General features: G+C 40.7%; 2 protein-coding genes across 11 annotated transcripts in view; both read right to left on the bottom strand.

Annotated features, from left to right (window-relative positions):
* Positions 1–21,962, bottom strand: part of cdk5rap2 (CDK5 regulatory subunit associated protein 2) — a 39,391-nt gene extending 17,429 nt beyond the window's left edge. For 7 of the 10 annotated variants that reach the window (XM_078271364.1, XM_078271368.1, XM_078271360.1 and 4 more), the window contains exons 1-32: positions 21,771–21,961; positions 18,261–18,316; positions 16,874–16,935; positions 15,961–16,071; positions 15,335–15,411; positions 13,963–14,086; positions 13,665–13,837; positions 13,403–13,550; positions 13,104–13,157; positions 9,449–9,565; positions 9,240–9,359; positions 9,004–9,096; positions 8,204–8,422; positions 7,874–8,044; positions 7,612–7,722; positions 7,394–7,531; positions 7,066–7,245; positions 6,740–6,934; positions 6,226–6,417; positions 5,874–6,003; positions 5,639–5,778; positions 5,437–5,553; positions 5,147–5,290; positions 4,921–5,033; positions 4,669–4,808; positions 3,258–3,398; positions 3,056–3,165; positions 2,749–2,892; positions 2,153–2,254; positions 1,846–2,027; positions 1,398–1,746; positions 29–1,304 (exon numbers count right to left, since the gene is read on the bottom strand). In XM_078271364.1, coding sequence (XP_078127490.1) covers positions 29–1,304; positions 1,398–1,746; positions 1,846–2,027; positions 2,153–2,254; positions 2,749–2,892; positions 3,056–3,165; positions 3,258–3,398; positions 4,669–4,808; positions 4,921–5,033; positions 5,147–5,290; positions 5,437–5,553; positions 5,639–5,778; positions 5,874–6,003; positions 6,226–6,417; positions 6,740–6,934; positions 7,066–7,245; positions 7,394–7,531; positions 7,612–7,722; positions 7,874–8,044; positions 8,204–8,422; positions 9,004–9,096; positions 9,240–9,359; positions 9,449–9,565; positions 13,104–13,157; positions 13,403–13,550; positions 13,665–13,837; positions 13,963–14,086; positions 15,335–15,411; positions 15,961–16,071; positions 16,874–16,935; positions 18,261–18,316; positions 21,771–21,823 — 5,482 coding nt within the window. In that variant the 5' untranslated portion in view covers positions 21,824–21,961. Of the gene's footprint in view, positions 1–28; positions 1,305–1,397; positions 1,747–1,845; positions 2,028–2,152; positions 2,255–2,748; positions 2,893–3,055; positions 3,166–3,257; positions 3,399–4,668; positions 4,809–4,920; positions 5,034–5,146; positions 5,291–5,436; positions 5,554–5,638; positions 5,779–5,873; positions 6,004–6,225; positions 6,418–6,739; positions 6,935–7,065; positions 7,246–7,393; positions 7,532–7,611; positions 7,723–7,873; positions 8,045–8,203; positions 8,423–9,003; positions 9,097–9,239; positions 9,360–9,448; positions 9,566–13,103; positions 13,158–13,402; positions 13,551–13,664; positions 13,838–13,962; positions 14,087–15,334; positions 15,412–15,960; positions 16,072–16,873; positions 16,936–18,260; positions 18,317–20,538; positions 20,681–21,770 lie in introns of those variants that run through there. The other 3 variants (XM_078271361.1, XM_078271362.1, XM_078271363.1) reach the window with 3 other exon arrangements.
* A 2,437-nt stretch (positions 21,963–24,399) lies between these two features.
* The window catches only part of col27a1a (collagen, type XXVII, alpha 1a), a 73,966-nt gene continuing 71,362 nt past the window's right edge, over positions 24,400–27,003 (bottom strand). Inside the window, exon 61 of the mRNA XM_078270792.1 lies at positions 24,400–26,878. Within this exon, the coding sequence (XP_078126918.1) occupies positions 26,732–26,878 (147 nt within the window). The 3' untranslated portion in view covers positions 24,400–26,731. The remainder of the gene's footprint in view (positions 26,879–27,003) is intronic.

A 27,003-nucleotide genomic window follows, 5' to 3' on the forward strand; every position in this document is an offset into this window, starting at 1 on the left:
AAAAAAAACTCTGCATGTGTTTTCTTACCTCTCTGTGCAGTTTCAGGGGACGTAAGAGCAGTGGCCAGTTTCTCTTCCAGGCTTTTACATGCTTTCTTCTTCTCCCTTAGTGCCTTATGAAGAGTCTCCAGTTGGACCTGAACACTTGGTGGTAATCCCTTGGCATCCTGCACAGTCCTGTGGACCTCACTCTCCTCTCTGCGGCCCCTCTCTTCTTGTAGGGAAGCCTGCAGTTCAGAGATTCTCTGATAGTGATCATTGAAGACCTTGTAGAGGCGGCAGAGGTTGTTATGGAGCTCTTGGTGAAGCTGTCCCTTTGTTCCAGGTGAAGCAGCGGACCAATTGCTGCTAGATTTTGTGGTTAACTGGGTGGGTTCTGCTAGTTCCTTCCTCTCTTGCAGGGCTCTCTGAAGTTTGTCTAAGTTCATCTGCAGGTCAGGACTGGTCTGTGATGATCTACCAGAAACCAAGAAGCTGGTATTTGTACAGTGTGCTGCCAGAGAGGCAACGGCAGACTCTGCTGCACTAAGGCAGTTCATTAAAACTTTAGTCATCTCTGGATTTAAAATGACATTATCAGAACTTCCCATTCCCCATTGATGTTCCTTTGACTCCTTTTCCTTTAGTGATTCTGCTGCTATCTGCCTTGAACATTTCCCATTCTGGTCACTGTTGTAGCCATGTTGAACAGCAGCATCTGCAGCTTTTTGCAGCTCCATGCATCTGCTGTAAAGGGCAGAATCTGAACCGACAGAGTCAGAACCTGTACACGGACTGGTATGCGACCCAAATCCTCCTTGGCTGTCTAGACTGCAGGCGGTGAGGTAAGCGATGGTGGATTCTGCAGCCTGTAAGGCCTCCACGTACTGGCGATTGAGACGGCCCTTTTCCTGGAGCTGGGCGTGGAGCTCATCATAATCAGCTAGCTGCTCACTTAGCTTCTTGAGGAGGGTCTCTTTCTCTTGACACTCCTGGTGGAGAAGCTCCAGCTGAGTGAAAAGACCAGAGTCGGCCTCGGTGTGATCCAATGTTGTTCCGGCTTCAGAGCCCTTATCTGACCCTGCTGGACTGCCGGTACGATGTACATATCTGAGCGTGGAAGAAGGGGAAGTGCTGTGCTGGGGTGACATGAGGGGGTCGGAGTCTGCATGCAGTTGCTGGTCAGACACATATACACCATCTAAATGAAGGTGCTGAAGTGCATCAGTTTTGAGATGGTCAGAGCTCACAAACTGCCTGCTGCCGCTAGCCTCCACTGTCAGCCTCACAGGGACCGGGAGGCGAGATTTGACACCAGCCTGCAACTGAAACAAATGGAACAGATATTAAAAACAGTGACAATTAGACTTCATGCAGAAAGCAATGTAGTGTTTCTTTACACTCAATACAAAACTTACCCCATGCCTTACGACATGCTGCTTTGCACTCTTGCTGTGTAACTGGCCTTTAGTATGTGGACTCTCCATCCCCTCTGTGGTACTGACAGTTAGCTCAGTGTTGACAGGGGTATCCCCATCTGACACCTTGTTAGAGTTCTTCTCTCCCTTTTCCTTCGACGGATTGAGGACCTTAGAGTGACCTTTTGACTCGGCCTGCGTGTCTACACTCCTTCTCAATTCAGCCTGTCCATCACTGCTGTTCCCTGAGGCGTCTGTGCTCTCTTTCTCTTTACACTCGGTAGATTTTTGTTCTTTCAAGAGACCCTGCAGCTTTACATTTTCTGATCTTAGTCTGAGCAGCTCCTCTCTGCAATAAGGGACATTTGATTAGTTTACTGTTCAAGCAACTTACCCTTACGTTGAAAATAAGTAGTAGGATCTGGACACTGCTGAAGAAAAGACCCACCTAAGCTGCGAGACTGATGAAGTCCCACAATGACTCAGCAGGGTTTTAAGTGCCATTATATCGGTGTTCCTAGAATCTTTCTCTACAGTGTCCAAGGTGTCGTTGCCAGACCGAGCATGCTCTCTACTCTGGCCAAGGCCACTGTCCATACTCATATCACCCAACAGCTTTCCAGTAACCATCTAAAAAGAAATAGTTTAGAAATATTGGTTAAAGTTACATGAAAAAGGGAAGAGCAATTCCCCAGAGCAATAACATTGAATTTCAAAAGCTTATTCAATTTAATAAATGATCATCTGTTTTATACCTGTCCTAGTTTGAGGTCTGTCTGACTCTCTTTATCCTGACCAGAGTGATGCGTCCTGTTACTGTTAGCCACAGGCTGCATCTCCTGCGTCTTCTCAAGCTGCTAGAGTAATGGAATGGGAGGCGAGTGTGACACACATGGCTCGGTAAAAGAAAACTTAATGAGGAAACATAATCCATAAAAACACTGCACAGCAACAGCAGAATGGTATGACGTGTCTAATGTGGCATGGCAAAGAGAGAGCATTTCATGGGACACAGAGATAAAAAAGAAAACAGGGACTCATTAGGAAAGGTGAAGGAGAAAAAGAGGACAGGCTACTACAGGCAGGAAACAGAGTAAAGAGACATTAGTAACAGGCTAGACAGAGCAAAGGTTAAGATGTAGGTTCAAAGGTTAGAAAGGAGCTAATACAGGTGGATGTTAGACAATAACTCAGATATGATTCATCAAGTATTTGCTAAATGTGGACATACTGTGCAAACATTTGCTGATAAATAACAGAAAGGTCCCCTTTATTGTTACGTTTTAGGAAACTTTGACACCTCAGCTTCAAGGGCTTCCTCTATTTGCAGCTGTCTTTTGCGGCCTCTAACCTGTTTTAAAGGGCTACTGCTGGCCATGTCTTGATCTTCGTTGTCGTAAGCATGATGGTCTGACTTCTCCAATAATGACAGCCGGTTCGCAAGCTCGTTGTTTAAAGTCTGCAGGCTGCTGACACAATCCTGCAGCTCCAGCACCTAAGGCCCAGACAGACTCATTTGTATCCATTTAATGATTGTCTTCCTTATTTACATATTTTGGGGACACGTCTTGCCAACCAGCTAAAATCTACTGTTGTATTTATTACAGAGACAATGCTTTAGTTCTAACATTTTATTTAGCTTAAAAAGTTAGTTTCACCTTCTGCCTAAGCTCCTGTGCAGATAGTAGAGACAAGCTTTCATCCTGCCCATCTCCCACACAGATACTCATGTAGGAAGTCTGATCTCCAATGAAACTCAAAGTGTCACCTGAAAAACAGTCACATGTAAAAAAAAAAAAACTACTCCCATCTACCAAAATTCTGAAACAAGAGAATAAAAGTGTATTTTCTACTACTTACCACCATCATTGGTACCACCAACCCCTCCTCCACGGTTCTGTATGGCTCCTAAACGAGCCTGCAGAGAGGCATTCCAGCGCTGTGCATCTTCAAGCTGATGTCTCATGCTCTCCAGTTCTTTAGGATCAATCAGGTCCATACCTGAACAGATACAAAGAGGGTTACACAGCCATGCCTCTGGTGTGACAACAAAGTACATTTCTGCGTAGGTAAGTCTTTAACAGACAGAATGTTTTAAACTTGACATTGATTCACAATGATTCACATGCTGCATCATTAGTAGTTAAGACTTGGTGTGACCTTATGTGCAAGAGGTCATTAAGATACTGTATACCGCAATTGTTTTTCACAACTATAAAAACACTGACGTCATGTATGCATCTATCTTGCATTCAGTGTGAATGTGAGCCATTGGCCTGTTACTTACAGCTGACCTATTTATACACACGGCTCCCTTCAGACGGGGTGGGGGGGCTGTGCACTTGACACGCTCACATGCAAGCACACATATACACGTGGACATATACTGAAGTAATTTGGCTAAGACGACTACCTGGGCGCACAGTGACACTTTAAATCAGTCTCAAGGCCGCACGCTGATGTCACTAACTGTGCTACATTACATAAACTATGTGATCTCATATAATAAACATAGGATTTTCTTTAATTAGTATCTATTTCAGGGGAGCTACTATACAGTAGGATAACCTTTGCTTCTATATCAGTATAATAACCTTTAATACCTTTCTTAAAGTTGTTATATAATGACATGCTTATGCAATTATGTGACAGATGGCTGGATGGGCTGGATTAATGAACAGGATGAGGGGTGTTAGAGAGGTGATGCAATCAACAGACAACCAACGTTGTGATGGGACAGTGAAAACAAGCAGACAACATGTTAAAAGAGAAAGACAGGAAGACCGGCCAACAGCAGCCTTTATTAATTTTCTTTTATAAATGACAGACAAACTGAAAAACAGTGTGGAGCCATTACATGTAAAGAGTGGGAGAGAAAACAGGTAGCACCTCTATTACGGACAAAACATGCAGATGAGGAGGTGATGATGTAAAGAACAGTGAACATAAAGTGCACAAAGATGAGGAGTGAAAGGACCAGGTGTGCATGCTGAATAAAGCAACAGATAAAGAAAATGGGATGTGAGCTTGTCAGCAAGAGATATTATTAGAGTAAACACAGTGGACAGAGAAGACAGGTGTGTTTTTATGTGTGTGTTTGCCCTAGAACCTATGGATACATGTCTACCTGAACTATACTTCCCTAAGTCTTCTAACAACTTAAATTATGATTTATTTTTCCTTTCATGTTTTTTGTCTTTGTTTCTTTTATCTTTTTTCCCCCCCATTCAGTTCCCCTCGTCATTTACCACCCAATGTGTTTGCACTGCACCTTCTCTGTGTTTGGCTCTGTGCATCTCTCTCTCCAAGTCGTCCCTTAGCTCCTCATTAGTTTTGATGTTCTCCTCTAGCTGCTGCCTGAGGAGCTGCACTGCTGTCAGCTCCAGCTGCAGAGCATGGAGACGCTGGGCGCTGCAAAACACAGAGTAAGGTTTATTCATCAAATAAATTAAGCTACTGAGAACAATCTTTTCATGTTCACTTATTGCAATGGTTCTTTTGTTACAGTGACCATTATCCCTACCTGTCTTGCTCCTTTACAGTCCTGACCAGGCTGGAGTAGAGCTGTTGTTCTGCTCTCAGTGCTTTGTTCAGAGCATTATGCTCCTGTTGCAACGCTATAAGCTTGGGCAAAGCCTTAAGGGAGACAGAAAATGAAAGGGCAATGGTCTTAATGTCAGAGCATTATTTGGAAAATATGTTATTTTCTAGTATTTCATTCAGCAGAAAAGCTAACGGGTTTAGTTTACTTCTTGCTGGCTATCTCCACCAATCATGGTTCTCTCTCTCTGAGGGAGACCTGGGAGTGGTCTCTCCATGTCGGAGCCAATGATCTGATCCTGGGTATGATCAGCCCGACTGTCCCCTCTCTGACCGAGGTGCTGGTGGAGAACCTGCTCACAGACAAAGAAAAAATGAGAACTACTAGAGAAGAGACTGCTGTGTTCAAATGCATTCAGAAGAAAAGCTCCTAATCCAAAGCTGCTGTGCGTTTCATTCAGTGACAAGAGTTTGACTGTGTGAATGGATGAATACTTACATTGATAATCTCATCCTTGGTCTTCAGGGTTGCAGTCAGGGACTCAATATTAGCAGCCTGACCTTCATTGCGACCCTCCAGCTCAGATAGCAATGACTGTAGCTCTGCCAAAGTAATCTAGATATATAACATAAAAGACACCTGTTAGCAAGTGTCACGATTAGGAGTACGATTATAAGTAAAATGCTTATAACTGACTGACCTTCAGCTCATTCTCCCTCTTCAGTGCTTTATTCAGTGCCTCGGTTTTCTGTGCTAGCTCCTTCTTCAGGACGACGACTGTCTTCTTTGAGAGCAGAATGTTCTCCACATTATCCTCACTGTTCCTCCTGGACAGGTTAGCTTTAGTGCAGATAAAATAGAATCAAATGTAGGACCGATACGCATCTTATCTTACCAATATCCAGTGAGAGGGTTAAAAGCTCTAAAGGCCTCACCTTCCTTCTCATCCAACTTCTCCTGCATGATTTGGATAGTTTGTCTGAGCTCCAACACTTGATCAGCCTCCTCCTTCTGCCTCATCTCTGGCAGAAACTGGTCCCTCTCCTGACCATGCTGCAGAAGCTTCTGCACATTTACAAATATATCAAGTTAGCACACTCAAGGATGTACAACTGATACCTTACACTTTGTCAAACTAGGCCACCAAGTCATTTGAAATCAGAAGGGAGGAGAGGAGTATTATTTGTGCTATTCCCCATGGGACTTTTCATTTCCTCTCCTTGTTATGCTTCAAAGTCAAGCACATTTTACAGCTGAGTGACTGTGTTGTATCCCAGAGGAACTTACATTGATGAGGCCGTCTTTCTCAGCAAGCAGGGCTCTGAGCTCTGCAGTCTCTAAATAACCCTCCTGGGCCGTTGTGGAGCTTTGCTTCTCAGCAGTGGCAAGCTGCTGCTGCATGTCAGACAGTTGCTTCCTCAGTTCCTGAATCTCTTGAGTGCGCTCAGACAGCATGCGGTTGTAGTGCTCTGCAGACTCCTGAAGAGACAAAAGAGAGTTAGTGATGTTTGCCCTGTATATACGAATGGCTTTTTCGTAGATCGATCAATGTAAACACAATGCATATTGTATGTACAGTATGTATAATGTGCAAATTCACTTTTCTAAAAGTGTAAATAGTTTGAGATTCATTTTCGAAACATATGTGGTTAAACGTCGCTTTATTTAAAACGACTACTTCTTTTGCTACTACTTTATTGCTATTATGTTTTCTTTGTTATATTCTATCACTATGTGTTGCTACAAAGACTAAGCTTCCCTGAGGTAATCCCTGAAAATGTTTTCATAATTAATTGTTGACCTTGATTAGCCGGTCCTTGCTGCTGATTGTAGCCAACAGTCCATCCACAGCACTCTCATTGTCGCAAACCAGCCTTTCCCTGGCCTTCACCGCCTCAGCCAACATAGCCTCTGTAACCTTTAACCTCTGGCCCATCTGTTCAGCAAGGTCACGTTTATGAGTCTGCGACTGGCTCAGTATCGATTTGGCCATTTCCTTCAAACAAAGTATGCCAGAATTAGAAAAAAAAACTGTTTGTCATCACCCACATCATGGGTCAGAATGGAAAACACAATGCACATGGCTGAAAATACAGCAGAGCCTGTGGTGACATTTTTTAAACTAACATCCATATCCTTTGTCTTGCCCTCCAGGGAGAGCTGTAGCTGGCCGATGATGGAGTCCTTCTCCCTCAGTGATCTGTTCAAGTTATCTTCTACATCTTGCTTGGCTCTCTGCAGGTTCTTTAGAGTGTTTGCAAAATGCTGCAGCTCCACATCCTTCTCCTTGATCAGACTGTCAGAACTCTGGAAGGAGAGGAATAAGCAGACAGATGCATCAGAGTGAAGTTCAACCTCCCAAAAACTATATCTGTATTGATTACTGGAAAAGGCAAATCTCTGGCCTCAGTTTCTGATGTTTTTTCCCCAATCAAACATGGTCATGGCTTCTTACATTGATGGTTTCCTCGTTGTAAGAGAGTAAGTTATTGAGCCTGTCCAGGTCTCGTTCCCTCTCCCTTAGAGACAGCTGCAGCTGGTGTATCTCATTGTCTTTCTCCTCAATGGCAGCAAACTTCTCATCCAGCGCTTGCTGTCAGAGAGCAAACAGAGCAATGTCAGAATCAAATTATAGTTGCTGTGGTGAGCGGATTACACAGAAGGAATGCGCACCTCCAGAGCCTTCTCCTTTTCTTTCAGCCTTTGCCGCAGCTTGGAAAGCACATTATCGTTTCCTCCTGGACTCTTGCTTTGCTCAAGGTCTCTGACCATGTTTATGTACTCCTGATGAACACAGAGAAAAACTATGTAAAATGGCAACTATCTCAATATATTCAATGGAAGATTTTTCCAATGGTGAAAAACATTAACACACACAAAGAGATTTGATCTTTTGGTGTGATCCGTCTGTATATGCTCAATGTTGTTGTGTCACCTGTAGCTGCTGCTCTTTATCAGCCAGATTGGATGTGAGCCTCTGGATGGTGACCTCATGGGCCTGCACTTTTCTTGTGGTTTGATCCAGCAGTTCCTGGTACTGCTGCTCCAAAGCATTCTCCCTGTCCCCGATCTCACCACCCAGCTTTTTGAGCTGATTGTTCAGATCCTGGAGAGGGAAGTGATAATCATGTCACACAAAATCTGACATTTGAATGGTGACAGATAACAGATAACAAAAAGGGGACTTAAAATGCCTGATGGCTTTGTTCGGATGACAACAATACAGTTTTATTTGAATAGATTTACTAGACAACCACTGTCTTACATTTAGGGCCTTGTCTCCCTTCTTCTTCTGCAGTTGCAGGTCCTCCAGTTCCACCTCTAGCTGGTCCTTCGCCTGCTGCATGTCAGCCAGCTCTTGCTCCTTCCTGTCCAGGCCGCGCTGTAGCTTTTGGGCTTCAAGCACCTTGGCATGGTGTTCCCCCTGAAGTTGGGCGAGCTCTGTTTGCGTTGCCATTAATAGATTTTGGTGCTCCTCTACTCCCTGAGGGATATATGCAAGAAATTAGAGCTGGGCAATATATTGATATTATATTGATATCGTGATATGAGACTAGATATCGTCTTAGATTTTGGATATCCTAATATCGTAATATGGCATAAGTGTTGTCTTTTCCAGGTTTTAAAGGCTGCATTACAGTAAAGTGATGTCATTGTCTGAACTTACCAGACTGTTGTAACTGTTCTATTATTTGCCTTTACCCACTTAGTTATTATATCCACATTACTGATGATTATTTATCAAAAATCTCATTGTGTAAATATTTTGTGAAAGCACCAATAGTCAACACCAGAATATCGTTGCGGTATCGATATCAAGGTATTTGGTCAAAAAATATTGTGATATTTGATTTTCTCCATATCGCCCAGTCCTACAAGAAATGCTTATCTTTACAGAGGCTGCAATCAATGAGATGGAGATTTAATTTTAAAAAAAAAATCACTTTCCTGCTTCTATTAAAATTCTATGAGATACTGATCTCTCTAAGTAATATTATGTGTGAATGTACAGGCACACACAGAACAAGGAGCCATTAACAATATTAACAAAAGTGCAGGACTTGCCTGGTATTTCTCCAGTTGGGCTTTATATGCTGCCTCTCTAGCCTTGGCCAAAGCGTCATCCCTGTCCTCAATCTCATGACACAGCTCTGCAATCTTTGTAACCAAGACAAAGGCAGACAGGTTGGTGCTGGGGCATTGTATAATGCAGAATAGTGAGGGCACAGACAGGTGAAGCCTTAACAACTGTTATAACCCCTATAATAAATAAAATGGGTTAGTGATAGTATGAACCGTACCTCTTTTTCTTTTTCTTTTAAGACCTGGGTAAGCCCCTGGATAGTTTTGTCTCGCTTTAGAGCATTTTTCTTCTCAGAGTTGAGTTCATTCTCCTTCTCCTCCAGCTTCCCTAACAAGGTCTGTTTGCACAAAGAAATTATCTTACACAAAGAAACCTCTGAAACTAAATACAAAATATTTAATAGAGCAAAATGTCATCTCCATGTACCTTGTTTTGTTTCTGGGTATCCTCCAGTGTTTTAGTCAGGTTGACATTGGTGCTTTTTGCCTGGGTGAGCTCTTCAGTCAGCCGCTTATTGCAGGACTCCACTTGCCTATCCCCACTCTGCAAATCCAGAGAACACAAAACGGGAAAGGGGAATAATGTATTAATAGCAGCAATGTTAAGCAGCGAAGCCGTTGTCTGTCAAAAGCTCATTATCGGCGCTATGGTGTTTGGCCCAGCTGGGATTACTGAAAGGAACTACCTCCACCACTCTGATAGGAGTGTATTCATCATCAAATTCCTCTGTAAGGTCATGAAGAGACTTCCATTCTGCCTCTCTGTGTCTGCGCTTGGCTCGGGGGTTGAGAGAGCCAGTATTTAACCTCTTCAGGACAGGGATGTGGCTCCCTGCAGGGGCAGAGACTTGTTGTTTGGGGATGCAGCGCAGGAGTTGGATCAGGTCAGAGATCACAGAAGGCTGACTTGAGGAACTGCAGAGCAGCGCTTTGGCCTGAATCTTTCCTCCTGGGTCATCAGTGACACCATGTCTGGCAACAAACACCTTGGGCTCTCTGAGTTTTGGTTTGGAAAGAGGGTCCGGAGTGGTGTCAAAGGAAAAATCTCTATTGAGGGACTGCAGGGATGTGGAGTGATCTTTGAATCCAGGTCTAGGCAGTGTGCCCTTACGTTGGACCAGGTCAAGGTACATGCTCTGCAAACTGTGCCGTGTGCCTCCGAGACTAATGCTCTTCATAGAGCCATTGAGCCCTGCCGCTGATCCCAGCCTGCTGCTTCTGAGGCTTGAGCGCCCTGGAAATGCCCCTTTACTAGCAATGCGATCCAGACTCACACACCTTCTCATGCGATTCTCCACATGACCACTTCCACTCTCCCTGAACAGCTGTCCTTCAGAGGCCAGCTGACACACAGCCTCATCATCAGGACTGCCCACCCCAGTAGACCTGACTGGAGCCTTGAGGCTGGTGCTCTCCACGCAACTCTTGTACCGGCTTGGGTTGTTTTTGTTGTAGATGTGGATGATGCACTGCATCAGGAGGTCTTTCTCCACCTGCAGCTTCTGGATCTGACTGTTGTGTTCATCCTGCAGCTGGCTGATGTTAACATCACATTGTACCACCTTCTCCAACTGGAATACACATTTCCCACAGAGGAACTCTCCACGACCATCACGAGTCACCTCCCAGCCCAGCACATGGGACAAGATGACTTGTAGCTTCCTCTGTGCTGAGGAGCTGAAGATCCAGCGACACTGGCTTCCCACCAGACGAACACCACATATACGACACGGGTCCCTCATGGCAATTTAGATCTTTAGATTCCAGATTCAGCCTCTTAGAATGAGTCAAAAAAGCCTCTCACTAACACACAAACTGTCCAGTGACCTAATGGTCATCAGCCTGCCAACCATGGAATAGCCATCTATCATTTTCTCTTGCTGCATCCGCAAGAGAAGCGCAGAGGAGAATGACGGAGGGCAGAGCAGTATAAGCTCTAAGCCTTTGATAATCCCTGCTCCCGCCTCTATTCCACTCTCCCCCACAAATTCAATCAGATCAAATCTTCTAGGACTGCTGCAGTGATCTGTGTTATGGCCGGTGTCAGACCATCTCTAGAAAAAAGTCCTCCGAGATATAACGATCAGCCCCATACAGGTGCCTCTCCAGGGGACTGGTGAAGATGTAAGCAGCCAATCACTCCTATTGTCTATCCTGCCTGGCAGTACATCTAAAAATCTGCTTTAAGATTAGAGGGGGTGTTTTCAGGAAATTCCATTCCATTATACCACTATCCTGGAGAGGCCACTCAAAGTCCTGTCATGCCACTTAAGCATCCCACATTGTCCCCAATCTTTCAAAATCCTTTGCAATACATGCAACACATTCATTTGCTTACCCAGATCTAACCAAAAGTGACAGGTCACACCAGACATAAATAACTCTCAGGAACTGTCTCCAGACAGCATGGTAATCCAGTCTTAACACTGTGACCTGAGTCCAGACTGACCAATGGGTTTGTTGACCAAGCAATAAAAAGTCCAAACAGAACTCAACGCAGACTGAAGAAGAATAACAGTGGTTACAATTGCATCGTCTCTATAGGGTGGACATTATTAAAGCTTTCTAACTAGGGCTGTCAATCGATTAAAAAATGTAATCTAATTAATTACATACTCTGATTAATTAATCGAAATTAATCGCATACATAATTAACGGTGCCTGAACCGAAAAAAGACCGAAAAAAGAAAAGAAAAAAAACCAGTTTGGTGACATTAAAGAACGGCTTGTTTATTGCTAAGGCCATATGGTCAAAATTAAATGACTTAATAATAATGTATAACAATAACTTATTTCACTAGTAAATTGCTGTTGAACGACAAAAACAACCAGATAGGAAAAGGACATTTACAATAACTTCAAATGCACCATGAGGCTATAGTTTACCAGTTTCATTGAACGCACCGGCTGGGTTGTTTCTCCGACGGCAGCTGCAGATTGCAACATCCCGGTGTTGAATCCTTTACAGTAAAACTTTACACCGTTTAGCGTTAGCTGTCAGCATTTTAACCGTGTTTAATCCAGCTACTAGCTAGCGGTAGGCTAACGTTAGCTGCTGTTGAGTAATGTGTTAACTAGCGTCACATGCAGCGGGGTTTGTGTTTCCTGTAACGTCTGTTTGAGAGCATCAGAGAGAAGCGCAGACATATCAGTGGCTCCAGATGTTCGTCTGTATGCAAACGTCAATATGGAATGGATTAATCTGCGTAAATTTTTTTAACGCGTTATTTTTTCTCAGATTAATTAATTGAAATTAACGCGCTATTTTGACAGCCCTATTTCTAACATGACTAACTATAAGAGATTTTGAAAAACTAACCACCATCCATCAAACAATAAAATACCTCATAATAGCCCAATTAACGACGAATTAATTTATGTCAAGGATATTGTGTCACAATATTCATCTCCTAAAGCCACAGAATGTGAAACCATATAGCCGACATAGAGAATATAGATAGAAGAATTATTTTTATAAGAGAAAAATCCTCCAATACAGGTTTACTGTCAGTAAAAATAATAAAAGGATTATAGGAAACTGAGAGGTTATTCCATAGGTTACAAACATCAATCTAATGCCAGGCAAAACAAGTGGTGATCAAAGAGCACCAGTGGTGACTACTCCAAACTCTCTCCGTCACCAAGTAGTTAGTGATATAAGCTTACTACTGTGAAACCCCAAGATTACCACAACAAACAAGAGTACTCCTCCTCTTTACTAAGCAGGGTACAAAAATAAAACTTAGACCAACAAACATAGAGGAAAAAAGCAAGTAATAAAACATGCCAAAGTACATATCCTGTGGTTCAACAGAAGAACATAAAAAACCCTCTGAAGTTGACGGCCTGAACATAGCCTGCATCCAGCTGTTGGTCTGCGAGTGTGTAAATTTGAATGGCATGTCACATTAATGCGTTTAAGGCAATCCTATTGCTGGAAACAGAATATGAAAGAATGGCATAACAATGATTGACATAAAAGGTCTCCTGGTGGGCAAGACAAAAACAAAAGATTTCAAAAACATGGAAAATCCCAAAAAGCATTTAATGAGGAAAATCGAGGAAATCCCCACAACACCAACCTGATGGTCCGGTTCGGTTTTGTCCTTCTCTCTATGTAGCTCGTCCCTCAGTGCCTGGGAAACAGACAGTCAAAGGTCACTCAAATGCCTTTTAATATTGCAAATAGTGCTGAAACATTAGTTATTTAGTGGTTGGTAATTGTGGCAATACATTCCATTTCTCTGAATATACTGTATATACTCTCAAAACATGGCAACAAATTACTTTGTCACCCTCTATTATTAAATCAATTTGATACATTTTGTTATTACAGAGGGAAAGCTCCTATATAACATATCTTTAACTATGAAAGTTATACCTCAAGTTCATGATCTTTCTTGGCGATGAGATCAGATAGTTGTTTAACACAGTCAGCTGATGGTGCATCTGTCTCTTGGTCTGCACTTTTCTTCTGATGGATCACAGCTTCCTGGTTCTTTAAAGTGATCTTGAGCTGCTCAATAATACTGGTGTGAGCAAAACAAAAAACAAAAACATCAGAAACAACTAGGTCTTAATACAACAAAAACTATTAAATAATAAAATATGAATGCGTCTGTGCACATCTCTTGTGTCCCTACTTGTCTTTCTCCTGCAGGGCCTGCTGCAGGTCTTGGGCTGGGCTGGGGACAGGGGTGAAGCTGCTCAGTGGACCCAGGGCTTGGAGCTGCTTCTCCATGTTAATATTCTTAAGCTTCTCCTGCTCAGCGATGGCTGCCATCTTGTCAACCTCTTCCTCTGCCGTTTGCAGACACTGTAAGGAGGCAAAAAGACCAAGTGAGACAACTACCCCCAACTACCTTGGAGATGAAACCGAAAATTACTGCTCTCAGAGAGTATAGTATAGTAGTATCGTAAAGTATAATAGTTTTGACTCACCTGTTCTAGGTCAGCTATCCTCTTGTTGAATGCGTCTCGAAGTGCATCCATCTCTCTCTGAGCTTGCTCTCGCACACGCTGGGGTTCTCCTGATTCTCGACCAGCCAGACTCTCCAACGCTTTCCTGAAAAACATTCACAAGGCAAGGCAGCTTTATTTGTATAGCACATTTCAGCAACAAGGTAATCCAAAGTGTTTTACATAAAACATTAAACTAGAGTATATTAAAAATGGGAGATTAATTAGTGCTCATTAGGGTTGGGTATCGTTTGGGTTTTTTCCAACACCGGTGCTAAAGCTTTTAACGGTGCTGGTGCCTAAACCGATACTTTTTAATAAAGTTTAAAAAAAAAGAAGGGTACTAAACAGTCGGCGACATTAAAGAACGGCTTGTTTATTGCTAAGGCCATATGGTCAAAATTAAAGATTTAATAATAATAACTATAACTTATAACAATAACTTATTTCACCAGTAAATTGCTGTTGAACGACAAAAACAACCACCAGATGGGAAATATATATAAAAAAATATATAAAATATTTTACAATAACTTTGAATGCCCCATGAGGCTACCTGCTTTAAGTGAACGCACCGTCTGTGTTGTTTAATTCCGACAACGGCAGCTGCTGCGCTGCAGAGCAGACTGTTATGTCCCGCTGTTGGAATCCTCTACAGTGAAATACAGTCACACTTTACACTGTTTACCTTAGCTGTCAGCATTTTAACCGTGTTTAATCCAGCTGCTAGCTAAAGGTAGGCTAACATTACCTGCGGTCGAGTGTAGTGTAAAGTCAGGCACCGAAATTTTCGTTCTTATTCGGTCTCGTTACTACCGTTTACGTCTGCACCGGTGCCCTATTGGCGCTGTGTTTTGGTACCCAACCCTAGCGCTCATATACATTTTTGCCACTGGGCTTCCATGACATCTTCCTGCCAACTAGGGCTGGGCGATATGGAGAAAATCAAATATCATGATATTTTTGCCCAAATACCTCGATATCGATACCGCAACGATATTGTAGTGTTTACACCATGAGATTTTTGATAAATAATCATCAGTAATGTGTATATAATGACTAAGTGGGTAAAGGCAAATAATAGAACAGTTACAACAGTCTGGTTCAGAAAATGACATCACTTTACTGTAATGCAGCCTTTAAAACCAGGAAAAGACAACACTTATGCCATATGACAATATCCAAAATCTAAGACGATATCTAGTATATATATATATATATATATATATATATCACGATATTGATATAATATCGATATATTGCCCAGCCCTACTGCCAACTAAGATCTTGCTTTTGTCTGAATTCTTAAAATGACACTGAATAGAGAATGAAACTTCTAGGGAATGAAACTTACGATGCAGACACGAGTAGCTCCTGTTTCTCTGCCAGGTCTCTCTTCATAGACTCCAACTCCACTTTTAGCTCAATGTTCTATAAACAGACAGCATTCAGTCCATTATAGCATACATTGCACATCTGGAGTGATCATAAAAAAAACTGGCACAATAATCATATTCAAGAGATTCTTAGAAATCATTCTCCCTGACAGTTGCATTGTTAACATTACCAAATTAATAATTCATATAACAATTCAATTAATAATTCATAATAAATAAAGGTTTATCTTGGAGTGTGAGCATAAAGATAACATTCTTACAGGACACTTCACCTCTCTAAATGAAAAAAAGAAGATAAGAAACACAAGCAGCCCTAATGAGACCAGGAGATTCCAATGTGCTTACATCTCACTCGAAAAAATAAAATAAAAAAAAAAGCGAAAAGGCAAGACAGCTGTTCCAAGATCATAAATGTGGGATTTTGGTGGAATCTAATCCAGCTCTTGGTGTGGCTGAAGTTGTGATCTCAACTAGTCCTGGTTGGAAACACTGAGTCACATGCAACTTTAAGACACTGAGGGACCACATAAATGCATGACAAAGAGTCCAATACATGTTTTGCATACAAAAGTAAATACAACACCGTTTTGAAAATGTCCTCAGTGGAGTCGTCACATTTCTGCTGCATGCGCTCCTCCATGAAGTAAATGCGCAGCTTCAGGTTAAAGTTCTCTTTCTTCAGAGCTGTGATTTGCTACAAGAAAATAATTGAACAAATTACAGTTTATTGAACAAGTTGTATTCAATTATGTTGGTCTTTGTCTGGCCCAAAAAATAAATCTGCATTTACTTTATTTTAGATAAGAAAATAGGACAAACTGAAGTTGGGTCCAAGAAATATTCAAATGGCAGAAAAGGATCATGTAGGGTTATTGTTAAAATGAAGGGAGACCTTCATACTTCTATGTGTGTTTGAGTGTGAATGTGTGTGAAGTCGACTGCATCATTGTGCTGCAGGCTCAGAACAGCATACATCTGGTAATGGGGGTTGGGTAGACTGTCAAAGAGAGGAGGTAGAAGTCTGGACCCCTCTGTAAACCTCTAATCATGAAGCCAGCCAGGCAGCACAAGCCAAAAGATCTGAGCATGCATTCCACTCAAATGCTGAAACATAGGCTTCAACACACACACACACACACACACACACACACACACACACACACACACACACACACACACACACACACACACACACACACACACACACACACACACACACTCCATAAATGGTCAGTGTAGCTTGGTTTTAGTCAGACTAAGGATCAGGTTTCATAAATTACCCTTGTTTGTTGTGGTGGAGTTAAGTTGTCTGCATAACCTTGTATTGACGAGCTCAGGGTTTTAATGTATTAACAATTAACAGCATAAACCAATTAATAAGTTCAGTAAAAGTTAATGTTATATAAAATTAGCTTTAGGCAATCAAAGAGACATTGTATCACTACATAGCAACTCCAATATAAGAAACATCACGCCACTTGATAAACGTCACTCACATTCTCATAGTCCTTCATGGTGAGAGCTTTGGTTGGGGACATCTTGTCAGGGAAGGATAGAGCTGTAAAACAACAAAGTGATTCACTTTAACTAATTTGAGTCACAACTGGTCTCTATAGTATAGAGAATCTTCCCTGCTTACAAGAACAACTCATAATCCCAGCTTTCGTGTTTATTTTAGAGGGATATAGAGAAAGAGAAAGCAGAAATGTTTTCCACTGCAAAGGCATCAGAGATGAGACAGCTACTGGAGATCTGCCATGTTTAGGCCAGTTAAAAGCAGCCCATAGCTGATCATGTAACACTAGTCAACAACACATTTCACAACATTAACTCTTGATTCAGTTTGATGACCCTCACACTTACGGTATCAGTTCCTATTATATTACTATATTATTATATTTATATTATTTCTAAATCAGAGCAACAGAGATGTTGCTTTTGTCCTTGTTGCCTTCGGTGAGACAAAATAATGTCTGCTGCCATGAAATTAAACCTTACAGATTGATCTATGTTTTATGAATAAAGTATAATTGTGGTTATTTTCAGCATGAGCCTTATTTTCCAAGACTCTGCAAACCTGAGGTTTTCTTGTTATTTTTTCAGCACAGGCTTTATTATTGCACTTTAAAGTAAGTATGTGGGGGGAGAAGTACCTTGATCTGAGAGATATAAACATGTTTTCCAACAAAACCTGCTGGGCAATGAATTAAGTAAACAATACAGAAAAACAATTGCCAACTATTTTTGATAATCAATTAATCGTTTCAGCCGTTTTTCAGTAAAAGTCTCCAAACATTCCCTGGTTCCTGCTTCTGATTTGCGGCTTTTCTCTTCTTCTTTTTTTCTATATAAAATGTGAACTAGTATGTTTGGGTTGTTTAGGAAAAACAAGTAATTGGAGACATCTCCTTGGGCTCGGGAAAACCGATGAACATTTTTTCACAATTCTTTGGACGTTTCATCGATCACTTATGATCTGCAGATTAATCTAATCTAAAAATAATCACTATTTGCAGCCCTAGTTTACACACACATACAAGAACTATTATAATGCTGCCACAGTCTTGTTTTGCCTGGATGTATTTGACAGAAAGCCACAGATATTGACCTATATCTAGAAATCATTTGTTTACTGGCTTGTATGTATTGTTCTAGCCCTGGGTATATTGTTGGCACACTACAAGAGCTTGACAAGGAATTAGAAACAAACAAGATTAGCTAATTAACATCATACAGCTAATCCCTCTCCTCATCACAGCTTTGGGGACACAACTGTGGGAGGTCACAGCCACGATTCAACGGCAGTATTAATTAATACACAAGGGAGACACAACCTGTGCAAGGAAAAAAACAAAGCGAGAACAAAAGAAAGTCTCAATGTACCTGTCATGCTGTCTGTGGAATATTCTCCAACATCTATGGAGTCCGGCAGTCTGCAGCTGTGGACGGAATCATTTTGTTAGCGATGCGATTCCTAGTCACTACAAATATTTGGAAAAGGGATCACACTGTAACATTACGCCACATTCATCGAAGACAATTCAGAATTTTTAAAAATCATAGCAACCAAAGCAAGCTCTGTTCTCTATCCTTGCACAATGCACACACACTCTAAATATTTTGGTTTTTGAACAACATATAAATGCGCTGTTTATGTATTACTCACGCTGGCCAGTTCCATTGAGCCCCAAGAACAATCCATAAATAGCTCAAGAATGACTCTGCTTCATTTACATCCACTCTGGCAGAGCGTCCTTTAAGTGTGTGTGTGTGTGTGTGTGTGTGTGTGTGTGTGTGTGTGTGTAAGACCATGTGCCAGTGGCAGCCTAGCTCTCATGTTTAGAAAGACAGGACAAGAGAAAAACAGAGAAGCCAGTGGACGGAGAAGGCTTTCTTTGGTAGACAAGTAGACTACTGTGGCTGTGATCAGCTAAGCATCACACAGTGATGGGACAGTGGCGTCACTCATAGACACAGTACAATGCACCAAGCATCAGCAACACACATCTGGATCAAAATGACACAGAGGGAACCAAGGTTGTACTGCTACAACAAAAATGTATCTCTTGCACATGTAATAATATTGTTGTGTTAGTGCAAATTTCTCCTAACAAATCTGGATTTAAGAGGTCAATTACTTGCATAAACAAAAACATGAACATGAACCATTTGGTCCAAGACGTCCCTTACCTTTAACCCTTGTGTCTAATAATAAATAATGTCCAGCATTGCATAACTACTTCCCATACCTCCCCTGGCAGTGGAAGCACAGCCACTCTGCTGCTTCTCTGATATATTCCTCAGCAAAGATCAACGGTTCCAGCATGATTTGTTTATATTTCATCATGCCTAAACATTGATACGTTTTATGTTCTTCTTTGTATATAGAATAGCAGACTGAGCTTTTGCTGAGCATCATAAGAATAAAAAAAATGTATTACTATAAAAAAAAGATTTAAAAAAATAATATTGGAGGATGCATGTGCAAATTACATTCTTACATACTTGTTTTTCTCTAGCTTTCTGTGACTCTGCGAACTCTGAATATCCCCTGCTATAATTAAACTTAATTTAAAGCTTCCACGGTGTCAGGCTGCAACAATAAACCATAATCACACTGCTCTTCCCCATCTTTATTTTGCTTTGCCACCCAGCAAACACTACAAAGTTAAACATAAAGCGCCATAACTCAGGACATTACAGTGGAGAAAAAAAGACATAGTGCCAATTGAAATGACGTCACCCCCTTAGACTTTTACAATATTGAATCCCAGTGTATGTAATGAGGCTTTTTGACACTGATCAACAACAGAAAAAGACTCTTAATGTCAAAGTGGTCCAACATTTCGTGTGTTACAAGATTAAATAATAAAACATGAAGAATATGTGCAAAAGGAGTACATTATTCCTTCACGAAAACACAAAGTCAGTAAATTAAAATTTGTTGACAAATTGTTGCGTCACTTAGGTTTCACAAGCAACCCCTTCCTGTGTTAATGGGGAGGAAGCACTCTACAACGAGAGCCATGATAAGAGTAAAGCACCAAACATAAAGATGTGAAACAACTTCCATAGAAACTGTCACAAATTAAACTCTCATATCATAAAGAATAGATGATATTAAAACAGTCTGTGTCAGTGTTATTGACGCTGCATTTGTAGCAACCCCTCCAGCACCCAGTGGAAACAATGTAAAAGCCTGTAAACAGTGACTTCCTCTTTTTTTTCTCTCACTTTGTTCAACTGCTAGTGACAAACATGGAAGCAGCTAAACTCACAACAATATCACTTGCAGTAGTTAATGAAAAACAACAATAAACGCAGCAACTAACAGTATGGAAATACATTTTTTCTAAACTAAAAAGGGTAAAGTGAATCAGGTTTCAGAATTACCGAATAAGTAATTCACACCACACATATCAGCTAACATCTTGGATTACTGAGGCAGCTTACCACCTGGATGACCGCTTTTACACAGGGCACGGCAGGGCTAGGTCATTTAAAAAGGAGACGAACCAAGGACACTACACACTTAAACACATAGATGCTAGAACTAGTTTTCCCAATGAGCTTTAGACTAGCTATATGCAGCAAACACTATCCATCAAGAGCACCTAAGAAGAACAGAGCTAATACTACACAAATCACCTAGCTAACTTACCACAATCACACTCTTCTCTCATGTCAAGGAGAGCACGCGGGGGAAAAAAACAAGTATGACATGTTACTCCACATTTTGTACAAAGAGTGCAGGGAGACGCCGTTGCTTCAGTCTGAACCCCGCTGACAAACTGGCTTTGATAATTTCCGCTTTCTTTCACTCTCTGATTGACAGGTCAACAAGCCGACCTACCAATCGCAGCAATATCACAGCGGAATAAGATTTATAACGGTAATATCTACGGGTATTCTACACATAACAGGCTTTCTGCACCAATGTTTCTATTGCACTTTTGGGGTATCATTTTGGTGTTTGTCCCCAAATAGCTTCTTTATTTAGTTGAGTGAACTGACAGCACAAAACGATTTTTTAGGTAGAGATTTTGCTCATATTGACACAAATCGTTGCATCGTTAATGTTAAAAGCCACATTTCGTGCATTGGTAAGAACGTTTTCCATGAATGTTGGTCAGAGTTAATATAACGTTAACGTTACTGTTGGTCAAATATGGTGCCGACACAAAAGCAACGGGAGCACCTCTGTTGTTTCTGTTTGAGATTTGTGAAAGATTTATTCTATTTGTGAAAATGCAACAATGGGAGATTCCATAAATCTTTTCACATGTAACGTTAAACCACATTGGACCAGCTCTTGTCAAATCAGGACTAACGTTACATTATCCCAGAGAAGCTAAATATTCTTTAAAAGTTTCAATTCAGTTCACAGTTTCAGATTATCAACCTGAACTGAAAGATTATTGTCTATATAATTTAATTTAGCTACTAACTTAATTTATAAGCTAATGTAAGTTAGCGTAACTTTAGTTTTACAGACTATGTCAACAATATATTAGATGTGAAATGTTGACGTGTAATGATCCAAATGTCGTACTTAACGTAACGGTAACGTTACCACCAGTAAATAAACGAGCAATTTCTTATGAGACCTAACGTTAACAACCTATAACGTTACCCAATAAGCTATAACATTATGTAGCTAGCTAACGTAATTACTGATAGTAAATAATACACCAAAGTTAACGTTAACGTAATTCAGTAACGTTATAACGTTAGCGTAATATCAAAGACATGATAACTTGAGTGCTTCTGTGTCATTCCAGGTAATAGTCAGGGCCCGTGCAGCGGTAACTAACTGCTGTCGGATTAATGGGTTAGCTATAACGTACTCTTATACGCTAGCGTTAGCTGGCTAGCTATCGTTGGTGGGTTTACCTTCCGTTGATGTCAACGGGGAGCGTCAAGTCTGCCCCAACGACGGAATCCATGATAAAGGTTCACTTAGCTTGTGTTCTCTCTAGAATTAAAAGACATTTTAAAGACTAGACGTAAGGTAAACTTAGAAAAGCGGGACGGAATTCAAAATAGTCCTGGCTACCGCCATCATGATATGGTAAACGTCACCATTGTGCACGTTGGAAACTGGCGATGTGTTCAGGCTGTGTAGGAAGATTTTAAATTCACGACTGAAACCCCACAGCATATGACTTAAAAACAAATAATATGACGATGTAACGTACAACGACACAGGTTATGTGCTAAATTGATTTTAAACCACATCTCAGTATTTGTTCACAACTGTGCTTACATGCAAGTTTATTATTTAGGACTTAAAAATAAAGAATTTACGAGCAGTAGAAAGGCAGCATAAAAGAGGGTGGGTACTAGGACAAAGCGATTGGCCAAAACAAACATTTGGGGAGGGACTTAGAGGCTCAAAAATACAGACGCAGCCGCTGAAGAATTCAATTTGCTCCTTTGCAATGTAGTCATGTTACTATCTCTGACAACACATTTTAAAGAAAAGGTGACGTGTTTTTATTTAGCAATCCCAAAAATCCATTTGTTATTGACATAATGATGTAGATCACAGACAGAGAGCATGTAACACAAATTAATACAAAACAGTATGCGGGTTTGTTACTAAAGTGCGGCAAGAGGGATATAAATAAGCATCATCATTAATTGCATTGCTTACGAGAGAGGGAAATAGATTTGTGTGTGTGTGTGTGTGTGTGTGTGTGTGTGTGTGTGAGACATATTCATCACCTTTTAAACATAGTTTTTATGTGTGTGTTGCGAATGTGATAGTGGGTGTGTTGCATGGTGGCGCAGACTAATTAACACTTACCTCATAGGCTAATTATAACATTTAGTAGGAATACAGTCTACAGTACCGTCTGGGTATTTTATCACCCATTTAGTTAAGTTTAGGAAAGGGCTGAGCCATATAAAACTTCCTTGGTGTAAACAGCTGGTCAGGGTTAGGGTCTCGCATTGCCTAGACCTATCTCCACAGCGCTGTGGAGTATCTTCACATGAAATCTATCCAGACAACATTAGCGACACCAAGTGGCGTAACTCTTAATTTCAGCCTGGCTAGAGCACAGTTTCACAATTAATAATTGCTAGGATGTAAAATGGTCCTTCATTTATTGTAACGTTAAGACATAAAACTGCAGTGTGATGTCAGCGATACAATTTAACCTGGCTGATAACCATGTTATATTCGTTCTTCCTTCAGATGCTATTACACATACACACACACACACACACACACACACACACACACACACACACACACACACATACACACACACACACACACATGACAGTGGTGTTCCAGGCAAGATATCATGATAACCATTATTAGAGTTTATGTGAATCTCCCCTTTCTCCTGTAACTGACCCCAGGGCCTCCTAACAGGTTAATCTAGGCATGGGCTCAACACATCCTCAGCCCCCCAAAAGGTAATTATCCTCCTCCTCCACTGTTTATGATATATATTGGGACACAAGCTTTCTGTTGGATCTTGGAGGTCTATGCTTGTGACTGCTATGAATCAACTAGAAATAGTGTTTATATCTCAGCTTGTGGGGAAAGTTACACATCTGCAGTCACACAAGCCAGCAAAGTTGAAATGATTTGTCTTTAGTAAAAGTGCCCACATCACCTTTTTAGAGCTGCTTTTAAAGGTGTACTATGAGTTCCTGCATGACATCACTTCTGTTGACGTTCCAAGTAAAAACCAAACAAAACAGAGCAAGCTCGCCCTTCCCCCCATGTTTCCATAACTGTCCTGACTAACTGACTAACTGTCACTAACACCCACCCCCTCCTCCAACCAGCTTGTCGGTGATTGGCTGGAACGTGTTCTGTTGTATTTTGGGGCACAGCCTGTGCCCCTAGTGTTTGTTTGACGTTTACGACCCCTGTGTTGTCTCCAGAGACCGGGCTTTTTCACTGTGTATTCAGGGGGCAGGCAGCTAGCGGATCAAGGAGAGATGCCTACGATTTGAGACAACAATGAAATCGCGCTGAACCCCTGCAGGAACTCATAGTGCGCCTTTAATGTTTGATTACTGTGTGTATTTTAGTGTGTGTATTTTTAGTATGTGTATTTCTTTTTTAAAAACTATGTAAAGTGTCTTTGAGTGTTGTAAAAAGCGCTAGATAAATAAAATGCATTATTTGTATTATTATTATTATTATTATTATTATTACATAATAGTTGTGTTGCAAAACCTTTGGCCACCATCACAACTCCTTGGATCTGGTACACCATATAAAAGTATTGGCTATGTGTAGAAAAAACATTTTCAGACCCTTAACCATTAAGATCTTGAGTGACCAAGACTAAAAGAATTTTAAACATATGCAATTGTTTATTGTACTTGTACTGAAATATATTAGGCTTGTGAATATCAAGAGGTAGATCATTGCATTTCTTTAATTCTTAAAATACATGTGTAAGTGATATACTATTATTTTAAAAATCAGGTATTTTATTTTGTTCATGGGTATTGCAGCCATCCAAATAGTTAAAAAGTAATAATACACACACAAATTGAAAGTATTTATTGTACAAATGGACATTGAACAATGAATAAACAGTAAACAGATAAAGGATGTTGGCACCAGAAATGGTCTTGTTCAGAGTTTAATGACTTAATGTATTTGGTTGATATTTCCAAACAGGCTCTAATTATAAATTTGACAGAAAATCTTTGCTCCAAGTCTTGTGTAAAAATGTGAGGTATTCTTAGCTCGTTTTTATGTCTACAACAGATTTACAAAAAGAAGAAACAATTTTCACATATTTGCATAATTCTTTAAAACACAAGTTATAGTATAGCACAGAGTCCTGGTACAGTACATGGTTGATTATCATAGAGGAAAAACAACATAAAGCAAAATAACAAAAAATAAAAAAATAAAAGATAATTAACATTGCAATAAATTTGTTCTCTGGAGCCCCAAATTTACACATAAAAATCTATAAACTCCAAGACCAGTTGGGCAAACTGATATATAAAGTTGTCAGAAAGAGTAGTACTGCTTCAACCAACAGAACTCGCTCAGTCAGCAACCACAACATTAAATAACATTAAATTAGCAAGAGGGGATCCACTGTATACAGCAAGGTTTGCACAATTATACACACTTGTGTCCAGCTACAACAAAGAAACTTTTATTTATTAAAACTATTTCCACTAGTTGTGTTTCTAAAAACATATTACATACAGCTGTGGGGGGCTTTGTACAGAGTAAAACAATTTTTAAAAATACTTTAAACCCTGTGATTTATACTGGATACAAAGGAGTAATCTGTTTTATAGTTATCTCTAAAACATTTTCAATCAGAATAAGCATCTTTGTAAATTGCAGCATTGAAGAAAAACAGACTATTAGGGAACTATGTAGTTTGAGATGGGCTATTACCATTATAGTGCATTATGGAAGCTATGGCAATATATTATATTGACTTTTTTATTCATCTAAGCAAGCATGCACTATGAACATCAGAATATTTCAGCAAAGTGGTGTAATTACAGCACTATGGTTAGCACCTTAGATAATTTACTTAGCACCATGCATTAGAGAGAGGATGGGATAGAAGATGAGGGATTATTTTGATTCATTGACCCACTCTCCTCTCTCTTGTGGCTCAGATCTCCTCTAAGGAATGCCTATACCTGTAGTCTGTCTACTGTAAGTGGGGTAGAAGAAGAGACCCTTGGTCCCATGTGGTGCTGAGTAAATAACTATTACCCTCCAATCTCTTTTCATAAGTAAGGAAGCAAATAACTGATACTCCACACTCCACAGTCGGAGAGAAATTGATAAAACACTATTGAGAACTAGAGCTCCGTACTCTCATACTTTTTTTTTTTATTTCTTTTTTTTTACCATGACCTCTAAACTCCAAGACCGCAGATATTCTCCCTACTCATCAGTGGCATCCGGTTCAATAATGTATGAGTAATAAGTATAGTGATAAGTATTTAATGCACTGACTCTCCATATGGACGGCTTGTGTGCATCAGTGTGTGGCTTCAGAGAGTTGACACTGATTTTCCCACATCAGGGAGGAAACTGATAGCCATGATCTCCCATTTGGAGCACTAGTAAATAAAGATGTGATTTCTGCTCAATTCAGGCAAATGAGCCTGCCTCAGGATTAATTCACATGGGCAAGATCACAAGGAGATGAGCACCAAAGGCAAATAAAATGGCACCCCTGAAAAATCCTTCCATATAAGTTTAAAATATCAAATTATCTTCTCATTTTCTATTGCACTTGAAGATTATTTCTTTACATAAGATATACATGTATAAAAGTTAATAATAAGCATACATATATATGTACATTTAACTGATCCCAATTACTTGAATTCTTCTCTCCTGACATAATTCCTGGTACTTCCAAAAAAGTACACACAGTATACAGACTGTATACAGTTAAAAAAAAATAAGTTACTATAATGTCCGCTGATTAACTTGGCCTTGTCTCCCTTCACTTAGCAATGTTTTTGAGAGATTGAATGGCAAAGAGCCTTTTTTTCTCTCCAAGCGGGCGCGCATATGGAGATCCTTCTTGAAGAGCTTGAAGAAACTTTTGCCATATGGAGAAGCTATTAGTGCAAGAACTCCCCTGCTCCTCCTCAGCTCTTCTTTGTACCCCCCAGCTTCCCCGTGCTTCCTCCCTCTGTGTCTGCAGTCCAATGGGAGTTTGGAAGAGTAAAGCAGGATCTGTTTGGAGGGAGGCTTGTACTCGCTTGGATTATTTTACCCTGGATTGGAGGAGACTGCTCCGATCTCCACGCCCACACGAGGGTGTCACCAAGGGGTGATAATCCATCTCTAAATACTCAGAAGACTTACACGGCAGCCCTCACAGGAAGCATACAGGACCTACTTCTAGGTGGTAATGTGAGCCAGGTGTAGTCTTGGGGAGGTTGTAGATGTCGACCAGAGGGAGCAGGGAGGGATCCAGGGAGTGGAACACAAAATGGGTTTGGTGCCAGCGGCCATCTTTTATCTGAAACCCAGATACACAAGACATTTTTTGGTCCAAGACATGAACGTCACAATTAGGGCAACAAGTTTGAAAGTCTGAAAGTCAAGAATGATGTCAACTTAAAGGGCACAAAGCCAGATGACATC

This window comes from Sander vitreus, chromosome 16, assembly GCF_031162955.1.
Source record: "Sander vitreus isolate 19-12246 chromosome 16, sanVit1, whole genome shotgun sequence".
Taxonomy (NCBI): Eukaryota; Metazoa; Chordata; class Actinopteri; order Perciformes; family Percidae; genus Sander; species Sander vitreus.